The sequence below is a fragment of the Diaphorina citri genome, unplaced genomic scaffold (genome assembly GCF_000475195.1).
Source record: "Diaphorina citri unplaced genomic scaffold, Diaci psyllid genome assembly version 1.1 scaffold1751, whole genome shotgun sequence".
Taxonomy (NCBI): Eukaryota; Metazoa; Arthropoda; class Insecta; order Hemiptera; family Psyllidae; genus Diaphorina; species Diaphorina citri.
This window is the reverse complement of record NW_007379177.1, coordinates 1-18,922: the sequence shown is the minus strand read 5'-3', so window position 1 is coordinate 18,922 and position 18,922 is coordinate 1. Positions and strand designations below refer to the sequence as shown.

Here is an 18,922-nt window from a genome sequence, read left to right as displayed (position 1 = left end):
TAATGAGGGATATTCAGGTACATAATTATGTTGTTGTACCCTACTTCCTGAGACGGACTTGACCATAGTCTCATTCAGGTACCCTCAAAAGAGCCAGTGTTATTGTCTGTGGCTTGACAGGGCTGGTTTTGTCTCAGTTTTACGTCCTCCAGCGAGACTAAATAAAGGTTACAACTCCCGTCACTAAAAACCTAACCAGTTATGCTGTGAAGTTAAACGTTTGGTGATTGAGAAGATTCACTCGGTGCATTCTGGTGAGTATTTCCGATGGAATCCGTACTTTAAAAAAAGGTATTTTTAAAAAAAAAAAAAATCTGCTCATATTCTTAAGTAGGTGAAAAGCCCCACTTTGGCCAAGAAGATGAGTGGTTCACCGACGTTTTTATTTCGTAGCAATGCTACATTACTGCTACTGCTACATTAGACTCATGTGGTGTGTGTCGTAGCATGCCCATCCCGTAGTATGCCTCTCATCAGATGGGCGATATGAGACACAATACTTCCCATTTAGGTGCTGGGTCGACACAAGAACACCAGAAAGTAACCCGTTGCAATATTTGCGGTCGAAAAACAAGTGCAAATTTTCGTCGATGGTGGAATTGGAAGGGACCTTCTGCATCCTACTTTCTGGTGTTCTCGTGTTGAGGGACCTTTTGCATGGCAAGCAAGAGCGTTACCACTGGGCTAACCGTGCCCCTTTAGGGATATTCCTAATATTATGTTCTAGATGTGCAATAAGAGAGGATTTTGCCGAAATTTAAACCGATCTCGAGATATGATTGATATTTCGTGGCAAAGCACAGGCAATCTGCTGCTAATATTACTAGTGGTTGACCCGTCCTTTGTACGGGATCACTGCGGTGTCGGGTTTTGTGCTATTTCTTTTATTTTACTTTATTCTTGATTCCAGGGAACTACACGTGTCTGGTGAATAACAATGCAGGTCAAGATGAAGCCAGTGTACAACTCACAGTCAATGGTAAGTTAATACTATTTTAGCTACGAAAATCTTCAAAAGATTTCCTGAAAAGAAAAATGGAAATTTCCTGAAAATTGGACGTTGGGAAAAGTGACTTTTTTTATGGTTTAACGTCACTAGGTACCAATTGAACGAATCAAAATAGAAACTTTCTCATCGGACCTTTCAAGGTTGGTTCCGTAAGGCCAGCCACTCACTATCAGGTAGACCCGACAGGCAAACCTGATCAGGTCTACCTGATAGTGAGTGGCTGGTCTAATTGCTCTTTTTCTGAGTTCCACAGTTCATTAGTTTACTCTATGTTTCAGTGCCACCGCGATGGACATTTGAGCCTCTGGACCAGAACATCAAGGCTGGCTATGACATTACGTTACACTGTCAAGCAGAGGGCTATCCCAAACCTAGCATAACCTGGAAGAAAGCAATGGGTAAGCTTAACTCTTGTGAGTCTTATATGCTTTACAAACCACCTCTCTTACCAAGCTATTAGGATAGGTTTACAATCACCTATCCTAACAAGCTATCAGGAATTGGCGTCTGAGACAGTTTTGTATAAAGGGACTATTCAGTCTCATCCTTCCCAAGGAAGAATGGCCACTTGCTTTGTTATGCGACCCACTCAGCCTCTTATTAAAGTAAATTAAAATAAAAATAAGCGCTTTTTTTTAACAAAAGGGTTTTACATCACTGCATAACTCCCAAGGTTTTCAATCTAGTAGCGCGGTCAGACTTTCTTGACTTCGCGGGGCGGAGAGCTACCGCGCTCCTTAATTTAGAATATTTAACGCTATCCATTGTACACTAGCAGTTTTGGTTCAGACAAAAAATCTACAACCTCTACTTTCTTTTGCAGCGCCTCCACACTTTCCACAAAAAACGAAACACGTCACTGTACAGAAAGGGGAGAAAGCACATCTTTTGTGTAAGGCAGAGGGAGATAATCCACTGGAAATCCGATGGAAGAATGAAGGACAGAGGATATCGGAAGATGTAGATTCTAGGTAAGATTTTCTAGCCAGGGACGTTAAACAGAGAGTAGACTAGCTTCTGGCTGTGCAACTATTGAGAAGAACAGCTAACCCTAACCAGCCTAACTAGCTGATAGTTTTAATTAAAAAGAACAAGTTTCTTTAAAGAACAAGCACAAGTCCTCACGATGTTGTTGTTGTTGTAGCGGCTTTAGCTTTCGCCTTGTGTAAGGCAGAGGGAGATAATCCACTGGAAATCCGATGGAAGAATGAAGGACAGAGAATATCGGAAGATGTAGATTCTAGGTAAGATTTTCTAGCTAGGGACGTTAAACAGAGAGTAGACTAGCTTCTGGCTGTGCAACTATTGAGAAGAACAGCTAACCCTAACCAGCTCGAACAGATATCTGAAAGAGTGTGAACCATACAAATACAAGAGAAGGTAAACCGTCTAAATCCAAGAGGAGAGAAACCATAGAAATGCAAAAGAAGATAAACCATCTAAATCTATCAGAAAGTAAACCAGTTAAATGTAATAAATAATATAACGAGGAAAAAGGTAATGATGATAGAAAGCCGGGTGGTGGTATTGGCATTAGCTTTATTGCTCCTTTTTACTTTCCTTATTCCATATGTATCTGCTATACACCGGGCTGATGGTCTCTAGCTCTAGCCATGTTAAATTGGCTGGCTCGTCCTGAACCGCAGTCAACCATCGTGACCATCCTCACGATGTATAATATCTCTAGTTATTCCATATCCTATAGGAAGGAAAGTAATGTAATCGGTTAATTTTTTCCCCTCTCCTATTCCAGTGCCATCTTTACCTCCAGAAAACATAGCCTGCTCCTCAGTTACATCAACCACGTTGAAAATTACATGGGAAACTGTGCCTAATGAAGCGAGGAATGGTATTATACAGGGGTACAAAGTCGTGTATTATCCTGCGGAAGATTGGTATGGTAAGTCTAATAATAATATTATGACCAGCTTTCTGTTTTCCTTAACCTTAAACTAATAAAAAAAAAAATAGGTATGACACCTATCTCACAGTATTTACTTCCCTACTACCCTTTTTGTCATTCCCTACTAATCCTATCCTGTCTTCCTTCTCTCTTCGATTTCGGGACGATAAGACCATAGCAGTTAAAGTTCCCTCTGTCAAACCTCTTTTAAAAAAATAATAATAATATTCCTTCATATTTTTTTCCCAGAATCTCTGGAGAGTGATACTAAAGACACTTCAAGTCTAAGTGCCTCGCTACAGGGTCTGGGGAAGTTCACCAATTACAGTATTCAAGTGATGGCTTTCACCCAAGCAGGCGATGGTACGCTTAGTGATGTGATCTTCTGCCGAACCTTGGAAGATGGTAAGAAACTTTTCTCAGGCCGGGGGCCACAAAGTTTAAACTAGGGTTAAGTTTAACTCTCGAATTAAGTAATCGGATCAAATCAAACTTACCTAAACGGAGTTTAAACTCACTAACCTGCCTCGGTGGTGTAGTGGTCAAGACGCTCGCCTGGTAAACAGGAGGGCGTGGGTTCAATCCCAGCCGAGGTATGGAATTTTATCCTCATATAATTTGAGAATTTGACCACAATAATAGTAGTAGCCTACTGCTGGAGTAAAGGGACTTTTCAGTCCTATGCGAGCAGTATAAATAAGCACTATTATTACTATTACTTTGTCACCCCGGGGGTTAGAGCTTTGATAGAGGGAACTGTAACTGCTAAGGTCTTATCGTCCCGAAAGCGAAGGTTTGATAGAGGAATACGTAGGTCAATAGAGGGATCTTCATTTGAGGGATTTTCATTTATTTTACTTCTAATTTACCTATCAATAAAATAAAAGTTTAAAAGTTCATTTAATATACCCATAAATTTAATCAAAATCTGATAAATGGACAGTTACGGCGAAGCAGATAGGTAAACTAAAAATATTTCTTAGTTCTATTCTATTCGAAGAACCACATAAGATCTTTAAAATTGCAGCACAGAGAAGAGAAAGAGCTAAAGCTATAAGAGCACCAAAATACATAGAGGATGAGAGCGGAAAACTTCTGACGAAAGAATCAGACATCTGTAAACGATGGAAGGAGTAATGTTTAAGTACAAAAATGTACTTAAACATTAATTACAAATAAATATTGTAAAAATGTACTTAAACATTAATTACAAGTAAATATTGTAAAAATGTACTTAAACATTAATTACAAATAAATATTGTAAAAATGTACTTAAACATTAATTACAAATAAATATTATTCTATTCTATTCTAGTCCTAAACAAAAGTGGACGCGGACGCGGCACACAAAGGATCAAGAAGAGACCTCCTTAACATGCTTAACTTCAATGGTCTTTTGTGAACTGGTGTATTCAACGTGAAATGCTAGATAAAATAATATTCCTGCCAGCTTAGTTAGCTTGGTTGGTAGTGCGTCTGCCTTGTAAGCGCTAGGCCGCGGGTTCGATTCCCGCCCAGGGCGGATTTGATTCTAAACAGATAAGGTTGAAATTCGTTAACATTGTCTTGAAAAAAAGGACTATCTATTATTGTGTTAAGCATACAAAGGAACGCCGGACACTATTGGAATCGGTATAAACAGTGCTTTATTTAAATTTATTTTTCAGTAGGAACAAGTATACAATAGTAAAAGTAGTTAAGTGAGTGCCTCCTACCTAGATAGTTAATTCGTCACTTATTGGTTGAGGTCTCGAACCAGGTCAAAACCAGCCTCAACTCCCAGATCAAGCAGTCCCCTTGGCTGATTAGAAAATCTCAGCCCAACAGTCCACCCAATCCGAGATTTAAACCCGTTTAAATATGAAAAAGCTAGGAAGAAGAAGAGTTTTAAGCATATTTAAATTCTTGTCACCCATGTTCTCCTCTTGGCTTGGGTGTAGGGGCAAACAGCCCCAATAGATAGGTTAAGCTTCAACGAATCTACAAATCTAAATGGGAAGTATTGTGTCAGTCCTCTTCCTCTATTTGTGAATATCATTTTTTCACACCACCTATTCCACCTAACCCTATGTACATAAACTACATTAGAAAATTGATAATCAATTCCTAGCATTTGATAACAAGATAACAATCATTATGAGAAAATTGACCATATTTTTCCCCCTTTCTTGCAGCTCCCAACGGTGCCCCCAGGGAGGTCACATCCGACCCCGGGGTGGTCGACCCCACCGAACTGCTCATCAAATGGAAAGCCCCACCCCGCGAATCTTGGAATGGGGTCCTACTCGGTTATGATGTGGGGTACCAGATTTCTTCCGGGTCCAGTCTGGCGCTTTCCTCCTATACACTGAAGTCTGTCGAATTAGGTAAGCTTCATAGTTCAATTTTTGGAGAGGTTCATTGGTGTACTTTAAGCTCACATCAATCACCCATGAATGCAGCACACTTAATTACTTGCCCTGCCGTGGAAGCCAGCAATGATATTGTAGGAAAATATTGGGACACGCGTAGGAAAATGACATAATAATCAATTCCTTTGCATTAGTAAACAACAACAACACCAACAACAACAACTTTTTGTTTTCAGACAACCAGTATGAGGGCGAGCTTCGTATCCCAGGTTTAACCCCGTACACCAAGTATGCCATCGTGGTACGCGGGTACAATAGCGTAGGCAAAGGCCCCTTCTCGGAGCCTTTCATAGCCAGGACCAACGAGGGAGGTGAGTGTAAATCGAGACTCGTTTCCTGAATGGAACAATGTTTTGACCACATCACATGCCTTCAGGCACAATCCATTTGTCGAGGGTCTAGGTTTTCGTTGCCCTTGGGATCAATTTAATTTGAAGAAACAATTTCGTAGGCAACCCGCTTGGCACTCTCTCGTGGTATGTGAATGAGAAGCCTCTAGCCTTGGATACAGTCGGTATGAGACTTCAGGTAAGAAGGTTCGGGGGTTCGATACTCGAGGAAAGTATTTTTATTATTAGTATTATTTTAAGTTTTAATGCCCCTCCATCGTTTTTATTTCGTAGCAGAGAATGTCCTAGTGGTCAAGTTCCTTGACATTTGACAACAACATTATTTCCTAGCAATGAAACAACTGCTACATTAGACTCGAGTGGTCTGATAAACAAGGATATGTTCTATTCTATACCTCCATATTTCTAGCTTATTCCTATCTGTTTTAGAAATTTCATTATTCTTCCTCTGATTTTCAGCTCAAGGATCACGGTGGTCTGGTAATCAAGGAGATCCAATATTCAGACCAAAAGAACTACACTTGTAAAGTAGAGAACAATCATGGCTCAGATGAAATTACCTACAGTGTTATCGTCAGAGGTAAATAAAATTGAACTTTATACTAGAACAATTACTTTTCATTGATGAGATTGGGAACCGGCTCTGCGAAAATTGTTTTAGAAATTTCATTATTCTTCCTCTGATTTTCAGCTCAAGGATCACGGTGGTCTGGTAATCAAGGAGATCCAATATTCAGACCAGAAGAACTACACTTGTAAAGTAGAGAACAATCATGGCTCAGATGAAATTACCTACAGTGTTATAGTCAGAGGTAAATTGAACTTTATACTAGAACAATTACTTTTCATTGATGAGATTGGGAACCGGCTCTGCGAAAAGACAGGTGACGTTAAGGCGAAATCCTTCCTCTACCAAAGGATTGGTTTGGCCGTACAGCGCGGGAATGGGGCAAGTGTGGAGGGGACCTTCCCAGCTGGAGACAGATTTGACGAGGTGTTTGGCTTGTAATCTTAAATTACTATGTTTTAAAATTGTAAAAAAAAAGAACAAGGTTGTTTTAATAATCTTTTTTTATTTGTATTAATTAAAGTGTTCTTACAAATACAAATAAATAAAAAGATTATTAAAACAACCTTGTTATGACAAGCTTTAGGAAAGTTTATTCGTAAGGCATACCACATTATCAGGTAGACCTGACAGAGACAGGTACGCCTGAACAAGTCTACCTGATACCTGACCCCAGCCACTCACTGTCAGATAGAACTCACAGGCGGACCTGTTCAGGCGTACCTGTTAGGTCTACCTGATTGTGAGTGGCCGGCTAAAGACTGATATGAGAATATTTTACGCTACTGACACATTTCCAATTATGCATAAGCTAAGAAAACTCGTCCTCAAGTGAACACTAAGGCGGATTTCACATCTAGACTGCAACTTGGAGTATACGGCAGTTTTCATGTTGATAGCTACATAGTCTTATGGGCCTGTTCACACTTAAACTTTAAGTTCAAGTGTGAACAGGCCCAAAAGAGTCATAAGACTATGTAGCTATCAACATGAAAACTGCCGTATACTGCGCTTTTACTTAGGTAACTGAGAGGTATTGATTTTTCTAAGGCCAGTCACTTACTATCAGGTTGACCTGACAGCTACTCCATTGTCCTCACGAGGCTGAGTGCACCCTGAAATTCAAGCACAGAGCCGAAAACACTTACGACTCTTCCGCAAATCAAACTTGGACCTCCAGCCTTGGAACTTTCTGCATGGCAAGCAAGCGCGTTACCACTGGGCTAACCATGAACCGTGGTTTGGTTAGCTACTGAATGTGATGATGCAAATTAAAAACTTTTTGATGCAAATTAAAAAAAAAAATGAGATGAGATGATGCAAATTAAAAAAAAAATATTATTGTAATAAAATGTTACAATTTAAGGGAATTACTAATATTGTTTCTACTCTCTACTGTTTTTCGCTTTCCAGTGCCAGCCAAAATCGTTTCGTTCTCTCAAACCATCGTGACACCTTACAAGTTAAACGTCAGCCTGGATTGTAAACACGTAGGCAACCCGCTTGGCACTCTCTCGTGGTATGTGAATGAGAAGTCTCTAGCCTTGGATACAGTCGGTATGAGACTTCAGGTAAGACGGTCCGGGGGTTCGATACTCGAGGAAACTATTTTTATTATTAGTATTATTTTAAGTTTTAATGCCCCTCCATCGTTTTTATTTCGTAGCAGAGAATGTCCTAGTATGGACGTTAGGAGGAAATGAAGAAATAGGACAGGAGAGGAGATGGAGAGGAGGAGAAGGAGAAGGATAAGGAAATGGGGGAGAAAAAGAAGAGGAAGGAGGAGGAGGAGGAGGCCAATTCTCGGAACTTCTAATGCACAATACTCAGGCATATGATATGAATCTTACGTCTTACCATGTTGGACTAAAGATTTGCTGCGATATCAAAACCTATAAATTAGGTGCCTGGACTTTGACATACATTTCGCTCTAAAATTGGGCACTGGTCTCATAATTTGTCCTCAAAGTGGTAGGGCTAGATCTACCCATTAGCACCATACACAGAACCCACTCAGAGACTTTAGGTATCAAGGGTCCCAAAGGTGTGCTAAGCTCCACGAATCTACCCACAAAAAAATTGAACAGGGTCTCAGCTTCACCACAAAGTTAACAGAGTAAACTGTAAAACTCACCACCGCAAAGTCCTTCTTCAGCAGATGCTCCCGATATTTACACGTGATGCTGTAGTTATACGAACTGTCCAGAAGGCAGCCATGGTACGCATCTGGCCGACAGTCAGCGAATCCGTTCGGGGTATCATAGCTGACGACACCGAACGGTAAGTTCTTCGGGTCCTGCCCGATGGCGGTGTTGAAGAGGGTCATCTGAACGATGGGTAGGAGGAACACAAAGGCGACGAAACTGTGGAAGGCAAAAGAGGTTGGAGGATATTTTAGGAGGTGATTGTGGAAACTGTTCATTTTATTTTTATACCTGCAAATTGATGGACTTTCTGAAGCAATGGCATATATTCTTCCTCTCCCCCCTCAAGGTTTCGCCTGAGGCTCCTTGTGAGTCAATACTCGGGCAATTCCCACTCCAACTGGGCTGTGATGTGGGAAATACGCCAGTATTCTGAGTCTGTTTTGGACTGTTTCATACGTTATTGCTTGCATTAGAACGTCTACGACTCTAACTCTACACTATTGTCGTCCAACTTTTTACCCCCAGTTCGGCAAAATCCTTTGATCTTATCTTCTTTATATTGGTTTCATTGGATATCAATGGATATTAATGTCGACGCACTTCTCAACAGAAACGAAATTTTTAGAACTGAGGGGGAAAACTCACATATGTTCTCGTTTGAGGAGGTACAGGTTCTTCATTACTTGCGCTTTGAATCGACTGGGTAGGAACCATGTGTTATCTGCTAGGGTGACAGGAGGTCGCGGTCCAACCGGGTAAGCTTTGGGTTCGATAGCCTGAAAAAAAGTCGGAATTGAATAATTTGCATTTACATGTTATGCTCCACTCGTAGTCGTAGTACCTTATTCTCACTCCTCTGGTAGGTAGTTTGTTTTAACAGAATACTTCGTACTGACAGAGGCACCTCCTATGGAGATAAAGTAGAGATGTATTTATAGGTCTGTGCTCTTTCCAGCACTTATGCTCTTAGCATCCTGTGCCCTAAATCACCAAAGTATGGAAAAGTATTTACAATTCCATATTTCGATATGATTCGTCCAAATTCAAAATTCTGCTTTTCCATTGGCTATTACACTTGTAAGATACTTTTCCATACTTTGGTGATTTAGGGCACTGGTGAGAAAAACCTCTGTGGTGTCGCACTAGGCTTGGAAATGTTTTTGCCAACTCTGAGAATCAAAACCCGGGGTTATCCAACAAACCCTTATCACGGACCGTGCCCCTGTCTTCAAGTAGTCTCAATTTTGTTTCACAGTGCCTCCAGAACCTCCAGAATTGATCGTGGTCGCTCAAGAACTAGATGCCTTACATTTGAAATGGACAGACAGGGTAGAATCCAGTATCCCTATACTAGGCAAGTAAATAGGTTCTGTCAGTGTGTAACTATTAAAGTTTTTTTCCAAGAGGTTTGACAGAGGGAACTGTAACTGCTAACGTCTTATCGTCCCGAAATCGAAGAGAGAAGGAAGACAGGATAGGAGAAAGCCAGCCGTTCCGAGAACGAACACTATCCCTTCAGGATAAAATTGCCCCGGACGGGAATCGAACCTGCGCCCTAGCGCTTACAAAGCAGACGCTCTATCTTCCGAGCTAACTAGGCTGGACTAAAAAGTAAAAACCTAACCAGTTATGCACATTATACAGTGAAGTTATGCGATAAAATTTATATGTGACCACTGATCAGGTTATACGATAAACTTAATATGTTATGTAAATGTAATGTAAATAAATGCAGTTTCTTTGTGTTATTATGTCACAACTTTGGTGCTCACTGCAGCACTGTAGGATTTTCCCAATATCTCAATAATTCTAAAATCCAATGTTTACCTACCATGCTGGCACCGGTCGCTATGCGCATTATATTATTTCTTCCAATCCTTGACATTTGACAACAACATTATTTCCTAGCAATGAAACAACTGCTACATTAGACTCGAGTGGTCTGATAAACATTGATCAAAACAAACTCCCCAACCCTTGGTTCAATAGAGCATACCTTTCCCTGCTTAAATCCTGTACGCTTACTCTCCCGCAAAGACACAACGTACTGATTATACCAATGTTTCCAAAACGTATTCAAATGGGCGTTACCCTTCTTCCAAAACTGTACCAAGTTCTGGAAAGTAGTCGATTTTCCAGTCTTAGTATCATAACTTTCTTGCTCTGGTATGAGAACATCTCGTTTCAAACCAAGGAAATGGTTAGGAGTAATGACTAAATCCTCGTATTTCAGGGTTGACTGAAAGTTTTCGAGAGCCAGATCGTCTTCAGATATGTTTGCAATTTGTTCTTGTGGTAGTGGTTGGATAGAGGGAGCTGCTGCCCCGAGAGCGAAAAGAGAAGAAAGCCAGAATAGATAGTCGAAAGCCAGGGGTTCCAAAGATGAACCTTAATATCACTTTGTTTATGTCCAGGTTATACGATAAACTTAATATGTTATGTCCAGGTTATATGATAAACTTAATATGTTATGTCCAGGTTATACGATAAACTTAATATGTTATGTCCAGGTTATACGATAAACTTAATATGTTATGTCCAGGTTATACGATAAACTACAAGCGGGATCACGGGGACTGGGAAGAAGTTCACATACCCAGGATCCAAGGCCGAGTCCAGAACACCAACACCTACCTTCTCGAAAACCTCTGGTGTGGAACAAGCTATCAGCTCTACATCACCGCTCACAATCGAATAGGCACGGGCCTGCCCTGTGATATTGTACATACACGGACCAAAGGCACTGGTAAGTTTTTTTTGCAGGCTACATAACGCTACATTGTACACACAACGGACCAAAGGCACGGATAAGACCTTTGTGAAAGTTCTTTTTGCAGGCTACCTAACGCGGCTCACAATCGAATAGGCACGGGCCTGCCCTGTGATATTGTACATACACGGACCAAAGGCACGGGTAAGTTTGAGAAAGTTCTTTTTGTAGGCCACCTAACGCTACATTGTACACACAACGGACCCAAGGCACGGGTAAGTTTGAGAAAGTTCTTTTTGTAGGCTACCTAACGCTGGTGTGGAACAAGCTATCAGCTGTACATCACCGCCCACACAGGCTACCTAACGCTACATTGTACACACAACGGACCAAAGGCACGGGTAAGTTTGAGAAAGTTCTTTTTGTAGGCTACCTAACGCTGGTGTGGAACAAGCTATCAGCTGTACATCACCGCCCACAATCGAATAGGGACGGGCCTACCCTGTGATATTGTACATACACGGACCAAAGGCACTGGTAAGTTCTTTTTGCAGGCTACATAACGCTACATTGTACACACATCGGACCAAAGGCACGGATAAGACCTTTGTGAAAGTTCTTTTTGCAGGCTACCTAACGCTACAACCCCTAGAATAGGCACGAGCCTACCCTGTGATATTGTACATACACGGACCAAAGGCACTGGTAAGTTAGAATAGAATATACCCTGTTTATACTGCCAGAATCAGACTGAAAAGTCTCTTTACTCCAGTAGTCTAAACAAGGTCTTCATGTCTTTGGTACAGAAAAGTTTTCTAATTTATAAACAAATAAAGAACCTTGCTTACGTTTTCTAGGTAAGTTACGTGAATATCTACAATGAGGGCTGGGATAAGTTCCAAAAACCCATGAAACTGTATTTCGTATTAATATAGGCCGGGCGGTGTGGCGCTTCGAACTCTTGCAAGTTGTGTTCAAAAATAATCCAACGCCAGCCTAGTTAACTTGGTTGATAGCGCGTCTGCCTTGTAAGCAAGTTGACGCGACGGTTCATTTTACGCCAGGGGCGGATTTTACCCTGAACAGGTAAAGTTCGTTCTCGGAACGGCTGACTTTCTCCTAATTTTTCTTCCCTTCTCCTTTCGTTTTCGGGGCAATAGAACTTGACAGTTACAGTTCCTCCATGATACCTCATTTAATAAAATAAATTAATAAACCCAATCTTTCATTTTTTTCCAGTGCCCATAGCGCCCAGTGTTCATCAAATCCTCACGTACAACTCGTCCGCCGTGTCCATCTGGCTAGACGCGTGGGGTGACGGCGGCTGTCCGATGCTATACCACGTGATCGAATACAAACAACACGGAGTCGCGTTACCTTGGCAACCGCCCAGGACGGTTCAGCCGTCGGAGCGTGTGTATACGATAGGGAATTTGGCCCCCGGCACTGCCTATCTGGTAAGTTTGAGAAAGTTCTTTTTGTAGGCTACCTAACGCTGGTGTGGAACAAGCTATCAGCTGTACATCACCGCCCATGATCGAATAGGGACGGGCCTACCCTGTGATATTGTACATACACGGACCAAAGGCACTGGTAAGTTCTTTTTGCAGGCTACATAACGCTACATTGTACACACATCGGACCAAAGGCACGGATAAGACCTTTGTGAAAGTTCTTTTTGCAGGCTACCTAACGCTACAACCCCTAGAATAGGCACGAGCCTACCCTGTGATATTGTACATACACGGACCAAAGGCACTGGTAAGTTAGAATAGAATATACCCTGTTTATACTGCCAGAATCAGACTGAAAAGTCTCTTTACTCCAGTAGTCTAAACAAGGTCTTCATGTCTTTGGTACAGAAAAGTTTTCTAATTTATAAACAAATAAAGAACCTTGCTTACGTTTTCTAGGTAAGTTACGTGAATATCTACAATGAGGGCTGGGATAAGTTCCAAAAACCCATGAAACTGTATTTCGTATTAATATAGGCCGGGCGGTGTGGCGCTTCGAACTCTTGCAAGTTGTGTTCAAAAATAATCCAACGCCAGCCTAGTTAACTTGGTTGATAGCGCGTCTGCCTTGTAAGCAAGTTGACGCGACGGTTCATTTTACGCCAGGGGCGGATTTTACCCTGAACAGGTAAAGTTCGTTCTCGGAACGGCTGACTTTCTCCTAATTTTTCTTCCCTTCTCCTTTCGTTTTCGGGGCAATAGAACTTGACAGTTACAGTTCCTCCATGATACCTCATTTAATAAAATAAATTAATAAACCCAATCTTTCATTTTTTTTTTCCAGTGCCCATAGCGCCCAGTGTTCATCAAATCCTCACGTACAACTCCTCCGCCGTGTCCATCTGGCTAGACGCGTGGGGTGACGGCGGCTGTCCGATGCTATACCACGTGATCGAATACAAACAACACGGAGTCGCGTTACCTTGGCAACCGCCCAGGACGGTTCAGCCGTCGGAGCGTGTGTATACGATAGGGAATTTGGCCCCCGGCACTGCCTATCAGATCCGGGCGACGGCCCATAACAATATTGGAGCTACGGCTCTGGTGTATAACTTCACTACGCTTACGCTGGAAGGAGGTAAGATTTCTAGGGCCGACCCAACCCCCCCCCTGTCCGAAATACATTGGGAGTTCTGTCTAAACTTGGAAGAACGAAGATGTTGATGTCAAAACTCAGAAACAAGGAACGTCTTATATTTTCAACAATAAAATTTTACAAACTTGGAGCTGGAGCAGATCGATATTTTAAAATTTCAAGACTGAGAAAAAATCTAAACCCTGTCAACTATTTGGTTGCCATGGCAGTATCTATGGAGACAAAACTCGCGTTCGCGACAGGGGGGGACTTGTGGCTTTTAGGATAATCCACGGAAGCGAGTAATGCACCCAAATGACCTAATAGTCAACTCCGAGCATTTGAAAACAACAACAACACCAACACCAACAGCAATTTACTTTTCTATTTTACAGCGGATATATACGCAGCATTCAGAGCAAGCAGCATAGAGAGTGCAATGACCAATTTCCTCGCAACAGGCAATGTGTCTGCGGGCAAAAACTCCACGCTACAACTCATGCAAGCGTCAGGTAAGGCATTTGGTATCACACTCGGCTTGCATGCCGGAGGTCCCGGGTTCGACTCCCGGCGGGGTAGAAGTTTTTTCCGCTCTTTGCTGTGCTTGGATTTCGGGGTGTTCTCCGCCTCGTGAGGACAATTGAATTGACTATCTACTTTTATCGAGTGGTGGCATTACCAGCGTAAAAAGATTATTGAAATATGGAAATTGATTGCAAAGGAGGCACTAAAGACACTTGGTAATCCTGTGATATCCACTAAAGTTGTGAAAAAGCTCTTACCACAGATAAGTTGAGATTGATTTGATTGAGAGATTATATTCTACTCTACTCTAACTCTTATGTATCAATCGCTTATCTTCCCCCATTCTCCTCAGGTTTTGTCATAATGGCCGAGAACATCAATCGAATGCGATACATGTCTCACTTCAGGGCCGTACACAGAGGTTCCTATTTCCAGGAGATGCGCTCCTCGGAACCCAGACAGCTTAGGACGGATGCCTGGGGGTTCATTTGTCCCGTGCACACCCCTGATGGGACCCCGTGTGGTCTGCTCAATCATTTGACCACTAATTGTCAGGTAATGGGACTTTGCTGGTTTTCTCGTGTTCACCTAGCCCTTAAAATGGAAAGAATTGTGTGGCATTTTTTTTTTTTTTTATATATAGTTATTTTATCGATTAGTACATTGTCACATTTATCCATTGTGTGCGGCCCGACGATAAGCGGCACGACACCTACATGTATATCAATGTACTTATCCTGTTCTGTACGTACGGACAAGTGAGTCCGTTCTATATCCAACGTCTTGGGCTGAGCTGAACCAAAAGTATAAATGTTCGTCTTACAAACCTGCTCACTTACCAAACCCAGGGCTTTGAATAACCGCTTAGTAATGTACGTCTGGGTGGAACCGCTGTCAAATATAGCGCGTATAGTTGTAGATTTATTCTTCTGCTTATTCATAACTGTAATAGTGGCCGTTTGTAAATAAACGTAACTATAGCGTTCTTCCTTTGAGCACAGGTTTGTCTCATTACTCACCAGAGTACTATTACTCGGTATCTCATTCTGATTTGGCTGTGAGGGCGCGTCTTCCTCATTACTTACATGATCATCATGACTGCAATAGTTACTCGTTACTCGTAGTAATTTTCTCACCTTTGAAATACATAGGACAAATAGCTCGATGATGTGCACCTGTTCTCTTACAATGATAACATTTGTATCGCGTCAATAAATAGCACTTACTTTTCACATGCCCTTTTCGTAGGCACAGGCAACACAAACCTTTGTCCTCAATCAGTTTCTGCCTACTTTCCATCGACGCGTACATATTGCAGAGACTAGAATAATGTTCTTGGCCACAAAATACACACAATAACTTTGACTCGTTATTATCGCTTGCTCCCGTAGCAAGTGTCCCCCTCCCCTCGAGCTTAATTTTTGTCCTTTACTGTAAGGCTAGACTCCAAAAATTTGGAGCATTCCTGACGTAAAGGGTTGAAAAAGCTGCTATCTCACTGGTTGATTGCCCTGAAAAAATTATGAATTATTTGTGGTAAAGCCGGTCTTTTTCACAACTTTTGTGGATATCACAGCATTACCAAATGTCTCCTTTACTATCAATTCTCATCTACTCGTATCATCAATCTTCATAATGTTCGTTCTCGGAACGGCTGGTTTTCTCCTATCCTGTCTGTCTTCCTTCTCTCTTCGATTTCGGGACGATAAGACCATAGCAGTTACAGTTCCCTTTGTCAAACCTCTAAAAAAAAAATCTTTTTACATTGGTAATGCCGGCCACTAAATTGTCACATTCCATTCTGAAGAATCAAAATGGCGGCGCTTCAAAGTCGTGCCTCTTACGCCGCACTGATCCTGTACAAAGGACGGGTCAACCATTGAAGCTAAAAAGAAAAATTCGGGACGATAAGACCATAGCAGTTACAGTTCCCTTTGTCAAACCTCGAAAAAAAAATCTTTTTACATTGGTAATGCCGGCCACTAAATTGTCACATTCCATTCTGAAGAATGAAAATGGCGGCGCTTCAAAGTCGTGCCTCTTACGCCGCACTGATCCTGTACAAAGGACGGGTCAACCACTGAAGCTAAAAATAAATTTGGTAAAACCCATCCCTAAACTAACATTTCTTCTCTCTCTCTCCCTCCCTACAGGTACAATCCCACCCAACCAGTTTGACCCCGAGTTGTTATTGTAATCAGGCGCAGCTGAGTGAGCTAACCTAGGGCTTGTTGAGAGGCTGACGAAAAAGGCCGACGCCGTCTGAACAGGAGAAAAGATGAAGAAGAAAAAGGAGGAGGAGGAGGAGGAGGAGGAGGAGAAGAAGAAGAAGAAGAAGAAAAAGAAGAAAAAAGGAGAAGAAGAGTTAGAAAAATGATAATAATGAAGACTCAAGTTTCTGCATAGAAGACAAAAATAAAAGAGATTTATTTAGTACAAGTGTCAAACTGTAACAAAAGAGGCCACAAAAAAGGCCTTATTGGGTTCGATTCCCGCCCGAGGCGAACTTTGTGCTCAACAAAGATAAGGTTCGTTCTCGAAATTTTTTCTCCTTCGATTTCGGAACGATAAAACCTCTTTTGTTATAGTTCCTTCTGTCAAGGATTTCAAATTCAATTATTAACTTATTAATTTATTAACTTATTAACTTATATGACTTTTTTATCTACGGTGGAGTCCAACACATGCAACCGCACATTGGACTCCACTTACACTTAACATATTTTTTTTACAAAGAAAATTAATTAATACCATCCTTCACTTTCTTGTTTATATTTGTTTCAGTAATTTTCTGCAAATTTATTTGTAAAAATAAAATAAAAAAAAAGTATTATTAAAAAAAAAATGTATTCTATCCCATTTCTATTCTATTCTATTCCAGGTTATATCGAGGACATCTGTCCATACGCGACATTCCAGTTGTCCAAGTCTCCCGCCTCAATATCCAGCCCGTACGAAGAGTCAACATACAGTGGTAATGTGTATAGCGGCCCTTACCATTCTGTACGTGGTACGTTCGTGTATCATCAGCCCAAGACCCCCAGTGTGGACTATAAACTGAGACATGTAAGTTTATATGGGCAGCCGTTCCAAGAACGAACCGAGAACCATCAGCCCGAGAACGAACGAAAAAAATGGAACAACTTGTTCTAAGCTGACAGTCTAAATAAATGTAAATGCAGTTTCTTTGTGTTATTATATCACAACTTTGGTGCTCACTGCAGCATTGTAGGATTTTTCCCAATATCTCAATAATCCTAACATCCAATGTTTACCTACCATGCTGGCACCGGTCGCTATGCGCATTTATATGTCATAGCTACTCATTTTCCTCGACCTAAGTATTTAGACTGCCACAAACAACGTAAGTATTTAGACTGCCACAAACGACCTAAGTATTTAGACTGCCACAAACAACGTAAGTATTTAGACTGCCACAAACAACGTAAGTATTTAGACTGCCACAAACAACGTAAGTATTTAGACTGCCACAAACAACGTAAGTATTTAGACTGCCACAAACAACGTGAGTATTTAGACTGCCACAAACAACGTAAGTATTTAAACTGCCGCAAACAACGTAAGTATTTAGACTGCCACAAACAACGTAAGTATTTAGACTGCCACAAACAACGTAAGTATTTAGACTGTCCTTCTAATTGGACTGCCATCTCTCTATGTGTTCTACTTGTACTGCCACAAACAACGTAAGTATTTAGAATGCCAAGATTTTTTGTTATTAATTTTTATATTATACAGAGCTTCCCTCTCACTCTAGCTGGCTCTCTTCTCTCTTCCTGTTCTTCTCTCTCCTTCTAATCGGACTGCCATCTCTCTATGTGTTCTACTTGTACTGCCACAAACAACGTAAGTATTTAGACTGACTCAGACAGTCTAAATAAAGCACTACTTATACTTTATCTTATTCGTTTAGGATAAAAGTCGCCTCGGGTAGTACTCGAATCCGTGACCCAGCGCTTACAAGGCAGACGCGCTACCATCCAGACTAACTAAGCTGGCTAAAACTTGTAAAGGTATAAACACACTACCACCACGTCACCTGAACTAGGTAACTAGGGATAGACTGCCACAAACAACGTGAGTATTTAGACTGCCACAAACAACGTAAGTATTTAGACTGCCACAAACAACGTAAGTATTTAGACTGCCACAAACAACGTAAGTATTTAGACTGCCACAAACAACGTAAGTATTGAGACTGCCACAAACAACGTAAGTATTTAGACTGCCACAAACAACGTAAGTATTTAGACTGCCACAAACATTGTGAGTATTTAAACTGCCACAAACAACGTGAGTATTTAAACTGCCGGTTTGGTGACGTAACGTGATAGTGGTGTGGCTGTCCTGAACGAGATCACCTACAATATTATGGGAAACTTTGAACTACATCTTTCTGACTCCCCATGAGATCACGTGACGTGATAGTAGTGTGTTTCTACCTTTATTTACTGCGTTCACGCAACTAAACTAAATATTGTACCTATGTGTTTTGATTTTTGATTTCAGGTGAGGGAGCCAGAGTATACCAAAGTGAGAAGACAAGGGGGTAAACTGAGAGATCCCCATTCAGAAAGCCAAGGTGAGTAAGACTCCGAGCTTCATATTAACTTTTAAAAGTCAGCTCCCATGGCGTAGTGGTCACTGCACTCGCCTTGCACGCGGGAGACCCGGGTTCGATTCCCGGCG

At 41.4% G+C, this 18,922-nt stretch overlaps 1 protein-coding gene across 1 annotated transcript in view; it reads left to right on the top strand.

Annotated features, from left to right (window-relative positions):
* LOC103517118 (Down syndrome cell adhesion molecule-like protein Dscam2) overlaps positions 1-18,819 on the top strand; it is a gene marked incomplete at both ends in the record, with an annotated part of 61,238 nt that extends 42,419 nt beyond the window's left edge. The window contains 15 exons of the mRNA XM_026829329.1: positions 911-979; positions 1,288-1,407; positions 2,763-2,909; positions 3,162-3,317; positions 5,087-5,278; positions 5,500-5,634; positions 5,775-5,851; positions 6,365-6,485; positions 9,644-9,742; positions 10,931-11,134; positions 13,397-13,690; positions 16,366-16,405; positions 16,672-16,685; positions 17,094-17,278; positions 18,743-18,819. Coding sequence (XP_026685130.1) covers positions 911-979; positions 1,288-1,407; positions 2,763-2,909; positions 3,162-3,317; positions 5,087-5,278; positions 5,500-5,634; positions 5,775-5,851; positions 6,365-6,485; positions 9,644-9,742; positions 10,931-11,134; positions 13,397-13,690; positions 16,366-16,405; positions 16,672-16,685; positions 17,094-17,278; positions 18,743-18,819 — 1,930 coding nt within the window. The remainder of the gene's footprint in view (positions 1-910; positions 980-1,287; positions 1,408-2,762; positions 2,910-3,161; positions 3,318-5,086; positions 5,279-5,499; positions 5,635-5,774; positions 5,852-6,364; positions 6,486-9,643; positions 9,743-10,930; positions 11,135-13,396; positions 13,691-16,365; positions 16,406-16,671; positions 16,686-17,093; positions 17,279-18,742) is intronic.
* Positions 18,820-18,922: the final 103 nt, after the last annotated feature.